At 40.8% G+C, this 16691-nt stretch overlaps 1 protein-coding gene across 7 annotated transcripts in view; it reads left to right on the plus strand.

Annotated features, from left to right (window-relative positions):
- The first annotated feature begins 44 nt into the window (after positions 1-44).
- Positions 45-16691, plus strand: part of LOC142944860 (sterile alpha motif domain-containing protein 9-like) — a 28686-nt gene continuing 12039 nt past the window's right edge. For 3 of the 7 annotated variants that reach the window (XM_076086031.1, XM_076086033.1, XM_076086032.1), the window contains exon 1: positions 10400-16122. Coding sequence is in view for 3 of the 7 variants with exons in the window: in XM_076086030.1 (XP_075942145.1) it covers positions 2255-2258; positions 5780-10404 (4629 nt within the window). In the remaining 4 variants the exon portion in view is untranslated. The other 4 variants (XM_076086030.1, XM_076086035.1, XM_076086036.1 and 1 more) reach the window with 4 other exon arrangements.

The following is a 16691-nucleotide window of genomic DNA, read 5'->3' on the forward strand; positions in this document are numbered from 1 at the left end:
GTTAACATTAAGGTTGTACTGCTACGTTTACACAAGACTATTTGAATAAGTTTGATTTAACTGCACATAAACACTAATGCAAGGTAAAAGGTGTTTGATGATATTATAGACATGTTCGGTTGTGCCCGGCTCAGTTTCATCTTGACTGACAGTAAAGTATCCAGCGGAGGAGAGTCGGGGTGGGGTGTTGATGTGTTTTACAGGGAAACGAAACCCGTTATTCTGCGCAGACGCAGTGGGTGCCGCCCGGTGGAAAAAGAGAGAGATCGAGTGAAGTTACAGCAGTCCCGCGTTAGACTTAAAGTCTGTAACAACCTGTGGAAAAACAAAATCCAGAAGAGAAAATGATCGACGGCTGATTTCTGTCGGTATCTATCAAAGGTAAGATCACTGCTCGACTTTCTGTTTATTTATTTAGTTGCTCGTGTTCAATTTTTTATTTTATTTTTTGCATAGTCATGGATATAAGGCATATTACATAACATCCATACATGCTCATAACGCTGACGTACGAAAAGTAATCATATCTCCTCCCGACATGTTGCTCGTGGTTTTCTGTGGCAAAAAAACCGATGTAGGCCTACCCGTGCTATATGAGCCTGGTGTTATGGAGATCCAGGTCAGTTTAGACGGGTACCTTTGGGGGGGAGAGCGGTAACAAAATATGTGAAAAGTGGCATTTTTTCAAATGCACTTTTACTCTCAGTTTATTGTGTTTTTTAGGGTATTTAACCCTAGAACACTAACGTAACAGAAGTAACACCATCACTAACGTCGGGTATATTTTACCCGATATAATATGTATACCGATAAAAAATACTTCTCATCCAAATATATTAAAGTACAACAATACATGGCAAATTGAAGTACTCTTCATTTATTTTCCCCTATACAACGTCTCATAAAACGAAAAAACGTATCATGGGGGGACCCTATAAAAAGGCTCTAAAATTAGTGAAAAATTAGGGAATCGTTAACGAAACATTCCTAAAATAAATAAATAATGGAGCTGGGAACTTGTTCTTCGGTCCACCCGTTCCTGGGACATGTGAGCCTTGTCCGGTGAAGAAAACGGTCTCACTGTGTGTAATATCAACCCGACATTCTTTTTAACTCTCAATCACAAACGTCACCCGAACACGTGCCTGTTGAAAAAAACAGGGATGGGAGCAGAGAAACACGCATACCTTCGATGACGTCAGTGAGCAGACTGAAGCTACCCAGCTCAGACAGCAGCAACACAATGAAAATCACATGACCACAATTGCATGGGTGAAAATCACCCGACGTTAGTGTTCTAGGGTTAAGGAATATTAGCAGCATATTTCTGCTGACAATTAAGTCTGCATTAACATTAACACAATAAAGGTCTGCCTGATGTCCAGTCCTATTATATTAAGTGTACCGCCAGGGACAAAAACACACTGGACCACTGCTGCACTGTAATGAAGGATCCCTCTGTCCCCCGTGCAGCTTTGGGACTGTCTGATCATGATCTGGTTTATTCTTTCCCGGCCTACAGACAGAAACTAAAATCTGCAAAGCCCTGGAGTTACAGGCCTGCTTTGTCTGCACTGATTGGAGAGTTTTTGAGGCTGCTGCTACAGACCTGGATGAGTTCACGGACACCGTGACATTGTATATCAGTTTTCTGTGAGGACATGTGTGAGGGACCAGGGTACGCATATAAAGCTGGGAGAGCAGGTAATGTGGGGAAAAATAGGGATTTTATCCACCCGAAGTATTTATAATAATTAGGATGGGTAACAAAATCAAACCAAAGTGACAAATAAGAATAACTATATAAAGTTAACATAATTGCTCTAAAGTCTACATAATTAACCAGAACTTAATTTAAAACAACATAGCGAGTGCTCTTCTGAACAAGGGACACTCTCTCCCCTTCTCCTAACTGCATGATATATACTATGCTGGCCAGTCCATAGTTGATTGTAGGGGGGAGAAGACATTCCTCCTCTGTGGTGCAGATGTAGTGGCTCCTGACAACACCCCTCTTGCTGTAGTAGAATGGCACAGTCCAATTGTCCAGGCTAATCTACTTAGGCAGGTGTGATGCAGTGTGATGCAGTCTTTTGCCAGAAGGATGGTCAGCTACAGTGATCAGACACCGTCAGGAAATGCGTCAAGATGATAATGAGTTAAAAGTAACTGTAAATGTTTTCTCTTGCAGATGGAAGGTGATAATGGGAGAAGCCAAAGTTGATAATGTGACGAATTAAGGAGAAAGAAAATCATGGGTGAGTGAAGAGACAAGTCCTTTTTTATGAGATGTCCTTCCTATTTTCAGGACAAAAGTATATATTATTTTGATCTGTTTCTAGTGAAATGTATTTATTTTTTTTCCTCTTTCCTTTTAAAGTGTTAATACCTACTAACCGTTTACTGTTACGTATATATTATTTACATTATGTCATTAATATGTATTTTCATATTAACAATGAGTCAAATGATTATCTGTAAAATGATAGGGGTCACTCGTGGTGGCCAACCCACATGTATCACTCAACTCTGCAGTTCCCCTCAACCATAGGGGGCATTTTAGAGTCTTTCAACACATGGTTTTGGTTCTACAGAACACAAAGTTACTGTTTGGGTTCAATTTCATTCCTCATTTTTATTGCCCTTATTCCCAGCCGCAGCAGATGTTTTTTTGGCAAAAAAAACTTTGATAGCACAGGGCTCCAGACCAGAAAAGCATTACCTTTTTTGTCAGTTCCCAAACACATTGGTAATTCCTTAACACATTATGCAAATGTGGAAAAAGGTGCATTTAATGTTTGTTTTTTTTTGTCAAATGAGGCTTTCGTCTCTAAAGATGTTGGTTCCAAAGGTAAGGGATTCTCCCCCCCCCCCCCCCCCCCCCCCGGTTAATGTTCCTGTATAAGTGTTCCTGAATAAGTGTAGATGAACAAAACAACATATTACCCCGCACAAGCTTTGAGGCTTGCAAGACTGTGTCTGAGTGCAATCCACATGTTTACATATTGGTATTAGAGGAGCGTAATGTTTACGTAGCAAGTGTATGGTCCGGCGTCTGGACAGGATTAGGCATCTTGGGGACAGAGGAGATAGGTGGTGGAGCGGTTACCTCATTGAGAATGTGTGGGGTGGGGCAGCTTCCTTTTATCTCAGGCTACATCCACACTAATACGTGAAAACGATCTCCGTCCACACGGCGTTTCAGCATCGTTTTCGAATTGATCTCCGTCCACACTAAAACGCCTGAAAACGAATATCACGTGACTATTCACGTACACTGGGCATGCGGGTGGGTGCAGATGTAAACAGGAAGTAGATTGGTTGCTTAGCTAAAAAAAATACGACCGAGTAATAAAGTAGTCTTTAATAATGAAAGTTAGTGCTTGATACTTAAGATCTTCTCTAAAATATTCCTCTATGAACTCAAACAGACACATTTCGTGGAAAGTTTTTGAAGTTTTATTTTTCAGACTTAGTTACAGCGCTGTGGGTCTTGCTCTATCTCTCTCACATATCAGATTTACTTTAAAATTAACACTTACACATAAAAGTTTACTAGATTATGGGTCCATAAATGTGGTCAACACACGTCTCTCACTCGTTTCCTCGGCTTCATTGTTGTCTGTTCTCACTCGTAGCTCTGCTGGTGGCTGAAGTCTCTGTCCTACTGGAGAGCAATTCATGTTTTGTTCCTTTATAGTTTGTGTGTGGACTTCACAATAGTTGTGCAGAACAAAATAAGCAGTTTTCTTTAGAAACTGACACTGGCAGAAGCTGATAACCAGGCATCAGGTGGTTCTGTGTTATCGACAGTTCACAGGAAGGGCGGGCCGTGTTTTACACTAGTCTCTGCCCTTTCTATTTTTGCACAGCAGACACTTTAATATACATTTGATTAGAAGAACATGGTTTACATATATTTTGCCATTACAAAAGTCCTCCATTTTGTGTCCATCACCCTCCCTAAAGCCGCTAACCGTGACTTCAGACGTCCGCTCCGTAGGTCTGATAATGCCGCTGGACACGCCGCTCGCTAATCGCTCCAATAACAGCTGCTTCCCCTGCAAAAATGCAGACTTTAAATGGACAACAGCTGCTAGTAAAGACAACAAGGTCATCAACATCTGTAATCCATTGTCCATGTTGAATTAACATGGTAGTCGATCGATAATCAATGTTGTTTGTGAGTTTCCGGGAAAGGGTCACGTGATAGGGGCGTGACGAATCAGGGAAGGACACGCCGTGACTAAGAACCAATCAAGTAGCGACCGCCGGTGTGGGCGTCTGACAAAGCATCTGACAAAGCAGTCTGACCAGGCCGGTATTTAATGCATTATAGGCCTCTTCTGTGCCAGTCCTGGTATGTTAGAAATTGCATTGATGGGATAAAAATATAGTTAGCGGCAATGGGGCTTGTAAGAAAAGAAGGTTGGATGTCCATGGTCGGGTCCGGGCCATGATCTCAGACTTCGGCTTGTGTAAGAAGCTGGCAGTGGGCCGCCACAGTTTCAGTAGAAGGTCTGGGGTGCCGGGCACAGAGGGCTGGATCGCCCCTGAGGTGCTCAGTGAGGACTGCAAAGACAACCCGGTGAGTCGGGTAGAAAAGCAGCAGCAGCTCTCTCATGGTGGTTAGAAGTAATGTTGATTATCAGAAATCACACTAATGCTAAAAACTGTCTAAAGGGTGAATGTGAGACCCAAAGGAGCATTAATGAACCCAATACAAACCAACACAAGTATACATAAACTTGATACTGCTTGTAGGAGCCATTAGTTAGGTCTGGGTATTATAAATGTATATCGGGAGCCGACCTCAGGTTGACCACGGGTGGCAGTGTGGGTTAGTCTGGCAGGTAATTAATATATGGGGCACAGGTGCAACAGACAGGTGATGATGCATGGGTGACGGGGAGATTGCACGGTTTTTACCGCAAGCCAGACACACCAGAGGGAGACCAGGAAGCTAAGTGATATCAAGTTATATTGTCAATTGTGAACTCGTTGCAATTTTTGATGCGAGTAAATCAACCTCAATATCTTCCCGAAATGTGCAGCACATAAGTGTAGCAACTGGCTCGAGTAAAGCAAAGTCTCGAAAGCGTTTGTCAAACTCTGACAGACACTTGTCAATCTGCTCTGTGTAGCGCGCACTGTCAAGTTACGCACACGCCTTCCGTTGAGTCTCCAGTTCTGACGCGAGGTTTTGGAAGTTTCCCAAATCATGGCGCTACAGCTTTAGCTTCTTTAGTAGAAATAAATTGGAAGGCTAACTAATTAGCTCGCGCGGTTGATACGTGGTGACCCGTGTGTTAGAAAATCAAGTGGCAAATGCCATGCGGACATCAAATTTTTTTGAATGGCATGCGATCTACCCGCACTACCTCCTCTATTGACGTATTGGGCACCCCTGGTGTAGAGAGATACCAAATGATCAATGGTCAATATGCTCTGGCCACCACAGAGTGCAATTGCCAGAGGTGCAAGTCGAAAAGCTACATTTTGTTTGCAGTTTGTTCTGCTGCCCCAAAGAGCCCCCCCCCCCAAAAAAATACTGGATTAATGTCTTAGATAGCAATTGATTGGGAAGTGAAAGGAAGTATTGAGATATGGACTAAAACATTCTTGGTTTTCCACCCATCATCGGATTTGTTGACAAAATGAAAAATATAATTTAACAAACTAAATTAGCAAATTGCAGTGTGGCAGAGAAACAAAGTGCTTCTCTGATTCTCTCATTCATAATCAAACATGTTTTTTTCTCTCTTTTCTCACTATACAGCTGACGAACTTGAGCAGTCACCCAAGGATTGGACTGAATCTCAAGTAAGCGACTGGCTAAGATTAATTGGAGTGAAGAAGCAGTACATAGAAAAGCTCAATGAGGAAGAGGTAGATGGACACATCCTTCTTGCACTGAATGAGGACTTTTTGAAGACAAAGATTGGCATGAAATCAGGGCCTGCTCTTTTGATTATTCAAAAGAGAGATGAGCTCATCAAATCCAAGAAAAAGTCTCAAGAGAAGAAAAAGACCACAAGTGGCAAAAAAACCGAGTTGGAACAGAAAAACATTGATCAAAAATCTGTTCAATGTCTTCCCACAACAAGTGAAGGTCCTTCAGCACAGATTCCTGAGAAAGATCAAGCTGTCGTAAAGGACAGACAAATAGCTCAGGTTACTTCAAAAGAAGACTGCAGACCACGACCATTTGATCAAGAAGGGATTGATTTCTTGTATGTAAAGCACAGAGTCCTGCAACCTGAATCGGGTGCTTTTAATCTGATATCTCCATGCCATGAATTTAAGTCTCTAGCTCTAGCTGTTGCATTGGATCGCACAAGACTCCAAGCTAAGTTTGCCTACGAGGTCCTTAAATTTGCCACTGGTTGTATGAATATCAGATCAAATGGCACAATACACTTTGGTGTGATGGACAGCAAGGAGGTTAATAAAGAATATATGCATGGTGAGATAATTGGTATCCCTGTTCAAGAGAAAGACATTTATGTAGATGCTTTGGACTACATTAAAAAGAGTTTCTCTTCTGGCTGGGAGCATGTAAGCGGGTGTGTACGGCCACCAAGGTTCATTGAGGTTGTGGATCGAGAAAGTACAGAAAAGAGATATGTGATAGAGGTTGACATTGTGCCTTCAATAAGCATTGTTAAGAACAAGGTGTATAAAGTTCGTCTGCCAAACTTCAATGAGTCATCTAACAAAGTAGTATTTGAGAAAGAAACGATTCTGCGGAGGGTGGGTGCAAAGACGGAACCGGTGATCGAGAAAGACATCAGTGATTTTTGCGAGCGTGTCAAAGATCGCGATGCCCAAAGAGAAGAAGCAGAGAAAAATCAGTTCCTCAGTGCCCCAGACTTCTGCCAAGACCTTGGAAGGAAACTGAAAATGCTAATGACTTGTGGGAAGAAACTTATCGAAAAGGATAAATGGTTCATACTCGTCACAAACAAATTCAACCCTGATGACCTTTGCAACATTGAATGGCTGCTTAACATGACCATGTTCTGTGTGTTTGACTTTGACCCAGACTCAAAGAAATCAGGTCTTTGCAGTAAGTACCTTCAGCATCACGCTGCAAACATGCATTCTCTGCAGAGCTATAAGAAATCCGATGACATGAGCACCACAGAATTCACAAGCCACTTGCATCTGTTTGAGCAAACTAGTTGGATCTTTTGTAATGGCCGTACTGACTTCAAAGGAAATGACCCTCCATGTGATGAAATGACTTGGTTCAAGACAAAAATGGCTGTCCTGCGGGAATCTGTGTTTTTGATCTGTAAACGAATCTTGCCAAAAGGGACGTTCCAGGTCGTTTTTCTTCTCACATCACCAGTTGAGAAACCACTCTTGCACACCTTTCATGAGTTTTTCACAGACATGGAAGGCCATGAAGACATCATCTGCATCTGTGAATCACAGAAAAACTTCCAGAAGTGGCAAAGCTTTGCAGAGGGTTGTGGAACAGAAAGTGTGAACAATTCCAGTGTTGTTGGGATGAAAATGAGTCACATTAATGCAACTCTACAGCAAGTACAATCTGTAAAAGCAGGCGCCAGAAAACACTTGCCAGTCTTTGTGAAAGGGACTTGTGTTCTTGAAACACACAAAGAGGAAAATATGTCTTCTCTGGAAATTCTGACGGTCGATCATTGTGATGAAACAACTGAAGCCTTCATTGATGAGGAGAAAGAAAACATTGACCAGCAGTTCTACCATGGTGGTAGAATAAACTGGTTGAATTTCTGGCTTGCTGAGCAGAAGTATGTTGGAGAGGTAATTGAAAGAGATGCTTATCAGGAGGTTTCCAATTGTGTCAATGACGCTTTGAAGAGGAATCCAGATCAAACTCCAGTGAACAGCATAAACATCTTCCATCATCCAGGAAGTGGTGGAAGCACTGTTGCAAGACAAGTGCTGTGGAACAACAGGAAAGGTCTACGGTGTGCAGTTGTGAAGCCTTCATACTCAGCTGCTGTTGTTGCGCAACATGCAGTTGAACTGAGAGAATATGAAGAAAAAGATCAACGGACGTGTCTTCCTGTGCTGCTCCTCATTGAAGACTCAGACAAAGAATACCTAGATGATCTCAGGAACGAACTGGAGGTTGCCACTAACACCAAAAGAATCCTGCATGGAACTCTGTGTTTCATTTTGTTGAGCTGCAGACGATCCCATGATCCAGAGAAAAGATGCAAGGAGTCTCCGTTGCAGAATGTGTCTGTCACTCACAAACTGTCTGATAAAGAGAAGAGAAAGTTTGCTGGAAAACGAGAGGCGCTTGAAGCACGATATGAAGACGATTTCATCCTGACATTTGTTTTGATGAGTAAAGGATTCGATGAGAAATATCTTAAAAAGTTAGTGGAACATTTGCTCCAAGGCATTGACCGCCAATCTGTTGTCACTAGCCTCATTCTCTATGTAGCACTGCTGAACACTTATGTTCAAAACTCTTTCATCTCTCAGTCTCATTGTGAAGCTTTGCTTGGCTTATCCATTCACTTGGAAAGGTTTCGCCAACATGAGTTTGAGAGATCCCTCGGTGAGCAGGCTAAACTAATCTTCTTGCACCTTAGGGATGACAAGACGCACATTAAATCAATCAGAATCATCCACCCACTCATTGCAGAGGAAATTCTTCAACAACTTTTGGGGATCCAAAAGACCCAAAGCAGTTTGGCAATGGATTTGCTGAGCAACGACGTGCTTTTTGAGCACAGATTTGGAAGGGAGGAATATCTGTCATTTTTGAGAGCACTTTTCATAAGGCGATCCAAAATAATCAAAGGGGACACATATGATAGTTATTTCTCTCCTCTGATTGAGCATGTGTGTGAAAATGAAAAAAGCCCAGATAAAGCAATTGAGTTACTCAAGAAAGCGTTCCAGCGTTTCCATGAAGATCCATTCTTTGCACAACAACTTGCTCGTCTTCATTACACTTATGAAAAGTTTGAAGAGGCAAAAAACTGGGCAGAGACAGCAGCCAAACAGCTGCCCCACAACTCATACATACTGGACACAAAGGGACAAGTGTACAGGAAATGGTTCCAAGCTAAGTGCAAAGCCATTGAGAGTGACAATGTACCAAAGACAGCCCAGAATATAGCAGATGCTGTGGAGACTGCACTGAAAGCCATGGAATGTTTTCAAGAATGTCAGAAAGCAGCTGATGCAGATATGGATCACCTTAACAGCTCAGGGTTTTTCTCTGAAGTTGAGGTTGGATGCAGCCTGCTCAAACTGATCTCTTCATTGCAAGTGTTTGCAAACGGAGCCAATGGCCATTCAGAGTGTCTGAAGTATCTGTTAACAAACTACATTCCTAAGGAAGTTGAAGACGCCTGGGAACCATTTCATGGCCGTTTGAAAAAACTTAACAAGACAATGCAAGATGCCCTCGAATGGATTTCAGAAGACCTCAGTTACTTCCAGACAGACATTGGTTTAGATGGAGAAGAGACCCCTGAAAATCCTGGCTTATCTTCTGTACGCCATCCACTGAAATGGTTGGCAATAAAATCTTCAGTGTATGGGAAATATTTCAGTGAAAGCTATTCTACTGCGCTTCAAGGGGAATCAATCCCAGCCAATCTGACTCCTTTCCAAAAACGCATGATCATCTATCATCTTGGTGGGGGGAACATAACATCCATCCTCTCCAAGCTAACTGACCAGAAGGATGCAGTACGTCTTCTCGAGACCATCCTTTCTCTCTACCCCAGTAATCCAAAAATCGCCAAATTTGGTCAAAGGGATATTGTCAACTACATAACGGCCCACCTTACTTTGAACTGCCTGTCACCACAGATTCAAAAGTTCGCTCGTCTGAAAGATCTGCAGGAACTTTGTCATCAGTTCCCAACTGATAAAACGAAATGTTTACCAAGTGCCCTGTTTTTGCTTACCTTGCTATTCTGGCCAGAGGATCATGACACAGATGATGAGAAAGAAACCAAATATGAAATTGTGCACTCAGCTGTTGAACAACTGGAAAAAGGCTACTGGACCAAGAAGAAGGACATCCCTCAGAGGAAAAGAAGGATTTACACCCATTTCTTTCTGGGCAGTGGGAACGGACTGGATAAATTTGTCCAAAAGAGAAAGGTTGAGGAAGTCACAAAGGGGTTCTCAGTCTCTGAGAAACGCATGAAGTGGTATCTGGGTGAAGCATGGAAAAAGCCTGAGATCGCCACGATGCTGAAATGTGTTTCTGGATGGACTGAAGATGGAGTGGTGTACCTTGAAGGCCCTCGGAAAAAGAAGTTCAATATCCAACCTCTTTATGTACCATCAGTGCCTCATAGTAATGAAAACATCACGTTCTACCTGGGGTTCACATTCAAAGGGCCCGTTGCCTGCAACATCATTGTGAAACAATAGTTTGTTTTTGAACGTCATCTTCCTGAAGAATGGGCTCAATATCCACCTCGTTACCAAGAACAGATTAAAAAAAGAAGAAAGATCTTGACAAAACACAAAGCTTCTATCTGCAGTATGTTGAAGCACGTGTTATGACACAAATTGCTATTTTTTTTGTAAGATAGTTTGATTACTATTTTTTTTACATTTTTTACATTTTTACATTCCTGAGGAAGTTGAAGACACCTGGGAACCATTTCATGGCCGTTTGAAAAAACTCAACAAGACAATGCAAGATGCCCTCGAGTGGATTTCAGAATTTTGATTACTATTTTTTTACATTTTTCTCCTTTCATACTTGTATATAGATACACATGTGTACTGAACAAAAGAGCTAGTGTTTTTTAAGTGTATGTATATAAAAATGGACTATGATGACATGATTGATAACAATGTAAACTGAAATTCCTACTCTACAGCTCAATGCTTCTCAAACAGGAACTTAAAGTCCCTGTTTAGACCTGAATCTAGTATCCTGTTATTTTGATATTGTTTGTAGATCCAGTTCAGAAGGACTGCAGTTCACATCTTTTGAATGTATCAAGTGAGGATTTGTGCCTGGATTTTGCTAACTGATTCACGTTTTGTGTTATCCTTTGTAAACTGAACTAGACTGCTGTTAGACAGAAAATAAACCGAGTTGATGAATTGATTGTGGTTCATAATGTGAACCGTTCCTAAACATCTTGGCTTCTAGTAGATCATGATAGCTTATCTTCTATATCTTCCAGGATGCAATATAGAAAGCAATGGAATCAAATGCAACTTCATTGGAATTGTATCAGTGTTTTTACAATATATGTTTTAAGACCTAAGCAGCAACATTATGTACATTTGGAGAAGAACGTGTCTCTCATATATTGATATGCAACAGAAAAACAAGTATAATAAAGTGTGAAATTATGGAAAAATTAAACTACAAGTTACGCCAGTACCTTTGGCGATACCTTTCTATGTTATATACTTGTATTGTTTTTGATAGTAACATGAAGAAATACTTGACTCTGTAAACATTACTGTTCTGAAACATTTTAAACATGTCTTGGAAGAAAATAAACTTTTTCTTCAATTGTAGTTTGTTTTATGTTGTCAATCCTACGACATCAACCTTTGAAGTTCAACTGATAGTGATAGCCCTTTTAGGATATATTAATTTATAGTATAGGAGCTTTGTCTGTTAATCTCTTCATTGTCATCACCACTACACATGTTGGAGCTAAGCCGTGTAGTTTAGTAATTAATAAAATGTGTTAAAAAATGACCTGAAGACCAAAATGGTGGCTGTTTGATTGTAGTTGCAGGCATTCTTCACTAGTAAACCAGGTCGGTCAATACAGGATTAATACATTTGCAACGCAGATGAGTTTAAAAACAACCTGATTTGAGATATTTCATGATTTAAAGAGAGTGAACAACTTTTCAGACATTGTGCGAAGACAAGCATCTAAAATGTTTACCAAGTTATCAGTTGTGGTTTTGATAGCGGTTGCACACACAGGTAATTTTCTGTGTACTTCAATTTAATTAGTGTGTGCTCATCAGATTTACAGGTACTCAAATAAATGTTATTTACATATCAAATAGTTGTAATAGGTAAACACCACATATTTCTGCAATATCTGTAATTTCTTTTAAAAATTAGGACTTGATCATCAGAGATAACTCAGATTAAAGAATTATTGCATACTTTAGAAGTTTGCTGCAACAACCCTTATATACAGTCAATGGCAACAACACACAATATTTAATAATTATTTGAAGGGACACCCAAAAAAAAAAATGATACATATTTTATTCTCTTACCTGTCATGCTGTTTATTAATTTAGATTATTTTAGTGTGAGTTGCCTTGTGGGAAGTTTACTGCCATTGAGTCACAATATATTCGAGACAAGGCTGATTCCAAAACCGAAATATATATTTTTTACTTTGTCCATTTAAGTCTGAAATGATGAAAATCTAACTACATTAGTGTGATCAGGAAACGAAACATAATATTAAGGATCTTGATTTAAATAACTTTGACAGCAGCTGATTTTCTAAACATATTTTATTTCCTTGAGTGAAAGTTTTTGTTTTATGACTGACTTGATGTTTTCGTTAATTCACAAAAATGAGAAGAGACGACAGGAAGTGAAGTAGCAACAGTGCTAGTTTTTGACCCACTGTGCTTGCCCTAGTTTGGTGTTCGCCTGCAGTTTGCACCGTCCTCTCCACACTTATTATCTCGTCGTATATAACTTATGTCAGTCGAACTCTACTTGTCTGCTTCCTTGCAACACAACTTGTTTGCTGACACTACTCGCACGTTATTAGGTTGTAGAGAAATGTTGAAGAGTAACTGTAAGAGCCATTTTGTATTCTTCACAGTTTTTGTATTTTATGTTTATTGCAAAAGTATGTGTGTTATGCTCTTAAGAATGTTTACCATATAATAGAGTTAAAAGATTGGTCATGTTGTAAAATGTGCTTCAAATGTGTGTTTTTGCCCTTTGAAGATAAAGGCTCCTCTATTCTGTCCTGCTATTGGATAATTATTGGTTGACTCCTTTAAGTGAGTTTCAGTGTAAGTTAGGCTTTGATGGAGCAGGATGTGGAGCAACAATTTTTCTGACCGCAGATTCTAGATCGCAGATTATAGACTTTTTAGTTATAGCCAGCTTAAGTCAATGTTTTAGTACTCCAGTTATTACCTAAGGAAATTGTTTTGTTTATTTTTGTTTACATGGAATAAAACCACTTTTAACTACGAGCTACGAGCCTCATCTTTGGACAGCTAGCAAGAAAAGTTTAGCCTGCAAGAGCACGTAAGTTGGACATGGTAGGCTACGCGAGTCAGAACCCTTTACATCCTGCAAGAAGTGGCCAAGAAGGACGGTAAAATAAGCTGCCACTACAGTAACGTTAGCTCTGACCGCACTGAACCGCTCGATAAATAACAGCAAGCTAACAGCTAATACACCCAACTGTTACTGAGACATTCATAACAGTTCACGTCCACAAAATGAACTACGCCGTGAGTGTAAGTGATTTTTTTCCATTAGCTGCTTCATGCATTAGGTCCACGTTTCTCTCCCACTGAATACAGTAACAGTGCTTCTCTCGCGGGGAGGACATGGCTCTGCTGTCTAGCGTCACGGTAGCTGTGCTGCTCCTCGTCTTTGCTCTGTCAACATGTTGGTACATCAACCACGTGTGTGTCCATCAGACCAGACTGGTTAGATCAGACTACGCAAAGCAAAATAAAACAAAAGCACACAAACGCCTCGGTGATAATCCAACAAAACTGCAGAATAATATGGTGGAAACAAGGGGAGTCCTCCCACAAAGTTTTAAAGAGGCTGATACTTCCAGAGAGGATAAATGCACCATGGCCCCAGAGGGCCGGTTTGATTGTGCCAGGGACCGGCTTCTGAGCCAGAGAGAGTGTGAGGAGAGGGGGTGCTGCTATGCCCCTCTGCCTGAGTCTGCAGGACCACCTTGGTGCTTCTACCCCAGTTTGTACCCTGGCTACCAAATGGTCCGCACAGACTGACTTGCACGGTCAAACATTGAACCCCACATTGGTCTCAGAATCGCCTTCAGATCCTCTCGTGCAAAGAGAATCCGGTCAGTCTGAGATGCCCCCGCCGCCAGGTCCTCCTACACTGGATAATGAACCGAACCAGAGTCGGGTGGACCAAGCACAGTTGGGAGCATCACCTTCGGGAGTGGACACCAAGTGGGAGTTGCTTGCTGCACCGTGAGCTGGTGAGGACCAGGCCTGCAGTGCCTGGGATCCGCTGCTGGGCGCAGCAGCTGCACCCTAAATTAAGTGCCTTCTGCTCACCCGAGTAAAATCGTTCCCAAACAGAACCGTCCACGGGTCTCTGCCTTGAAGGAGTCAGATAGCCAACAGGGTGCTATTGGACAATTATCTTGTAGCTGGACTGAGCAAAGAGAATATTACCCACTGGATGTTGTTTTTTTATAGTGCAATGTTGTATTTCTGAGTGAACTGTTCACTGCACAGATACTGTATGTATATTTTTGTATAGACTGATTCAGAAATTGGATCATTGATGATGCATCATTTAATGTGGCCAATGTGCCTTTTTTTCTCAAAGTGAAGTTAATTACTTGTACATTAAATTCTATTTTTCTTTTAATACTAAGATTTTGCTTGTTGATTGATCTTTTTGTATGTCAAGATGGCTATTGGGGAATATTAATATATATTTAACAACATTCGGTGCCTCACAGGTGCTCCACTGCACTGAATTGTCTGGGTAAGCTATCGCTACATTGTTTAGCTACGGTGTCACTTCTGTCTCAGTTTTGTAGCATTTCCAAGCAACAGCAGACATTTTACTGCAAGCAAATGAAGCTAAAAAAGGAGCAACACAGTATCACAGGGCTGGACTGAGGACTGAGGACGTCTCACACACGGAGATCTATATCTATATATCTCAAAGACTGGAAACGGGATGGTCCAGCTACATGGTATGTAGAACAATTCTTCCTTTAAATTAAAACTTTTAACGCCCAAGGACATAACCGTCGGGGCTGGTTTATACTGTATTCAATCCAGGTGAAATATTTTGTCTGGTACACCCACATCACACCCCCGCATTAACAATGGAGAGGGAAATGCAGGGGTGGGACTCAACAAAGTTATATAATGTGATGATAAAAGGTGCAGCTCAGGTGATCCTTTGTTCTCCCCATTTGGACATTGACTCTGTAAATACAGCTGTCACCCTCTCTAGGCCCTGTCCCCTGGCTTTCTGTGGAACTTAATTCATCTTACATTTAAATGCTGTTTTACAAATTTTGAAATATTGGACACATTTATACCTGCCATTATTCTACACTTTTTTGTAAATTCATTCCGCCTTCACAATCTCATTTATCTGTTGTGGCCAGAGTTGTTCTATCAAATAAATACTGCGCGAGCTTAAACCAGAACAGAAATAGCTTGTAGTTATTTTAAAAACGAGTTCCTCTTCTTCATTTGCCTCACTTCAGTAGCCCTATGTCCCAAGTATTCTAACTAAGTATGTAACTATATTACAGAAATGCAGAAGTACATGTGTTGCTTCTCCTTTTGACTGCAGGACTTTTAAAATAAAGTATTGTTAACATTAAGGTTGTACTGCTACGTTTACACAAGACTATTTGAATAAGTTTGATTTGACCGCACATAAATACTAATGCAAGGTAAAAGGTGTTTGATGATATTATAGACATGTTCGGTTGTGCCCGGCTCAGTTTCATCTTGACTGACAGTAAAGTATCCAGCGGAGGAGAGTCGGGGTGGGGTGTTGGTGTTTTACAGGGAAACGAAACCGTTATTATTTTGGCGCCAAACAGGGGCGTCGTTAGGCCTATTTTAGGGGGGCTGAAGCCCCCCTAAAATGTTCTTCAGCCCCCCCAAATAATTTGGCATTATTGGCTTTAAAATTGGTGATGTCATTAAATTAAACTATTGTTTCTCAAATGGACAAGTTATTTACAACTCTAACATGCTACATATGTGCGTGCGTTCTGGTTTGTATGTTTTCTCCCCCTTCAAATTACAATCCAATAGCACTAGGATCTTGGGGAGGCTGCTGCGCTGCAAGTAACGTCTCTCGTCAACGACAGCCAGGATTATAGCCAAGGAGTTTAGCTCAAAGTAAATGATGCACGGAGTGAAATTGTAAGTACAGGTAGTTACAGAATGTGGCTATCTGTAGTTGTTAACGATTGTTACCTGCTTAAATTTAGGTTTACTTGAGGCAAATGAAAGGGAATATTGTAGTGGGCTATGTTAACACTAAGCTAGCTATGTTGTCAGAAACTGGCTCCAGTGAGCAAGAGTGTGAACGAGCGAATTCGAAATACAAGAAATAACTATCGACATCTCTCTATTCTTTGCATTAATATATCTCTCTAGTATTTCGAAACAATAATAGCAGTCCCTGTAGAATGTTGTTGTTTATAATCAGTTAATGCTAGTGAAAACTAAATGTCAGTGTCCCTCATAACGCTATTGTACCGGTATATCATCCAATTAATTGACCAGATGGATATAAGAAGATTCCTTCCATTTCAGCCCATCATACAACATTTATCATTCAATAATTAAGATGTACCGGTACTTGAAATGTGTTCTTTTATTTTTGTTGTTCGTTTTTTTTTTTTTTCATTGAATGGTATATTTGACACTGAACTAGTTCATCTTTATCTCAGTGATAGTGCCCAAATGAGCATAAAATATCACTGGTA

This window comes from Anarhichas minor, unplaced genomic scaffold (assembly GCF_050575085.1).
Source record: "Anarhichas minor isolate MPS153535 unplaced genomic scaffold, ASM5057508v1 ptg000007l, whole genome shotgun sequence".
Classification (NCBI taxonomy): Eukaryota; Metazoa; Chordata; class Actinopteri; order Perciformes; family Anarhichadidae; genus Anarhichas; species Anarhichas minor.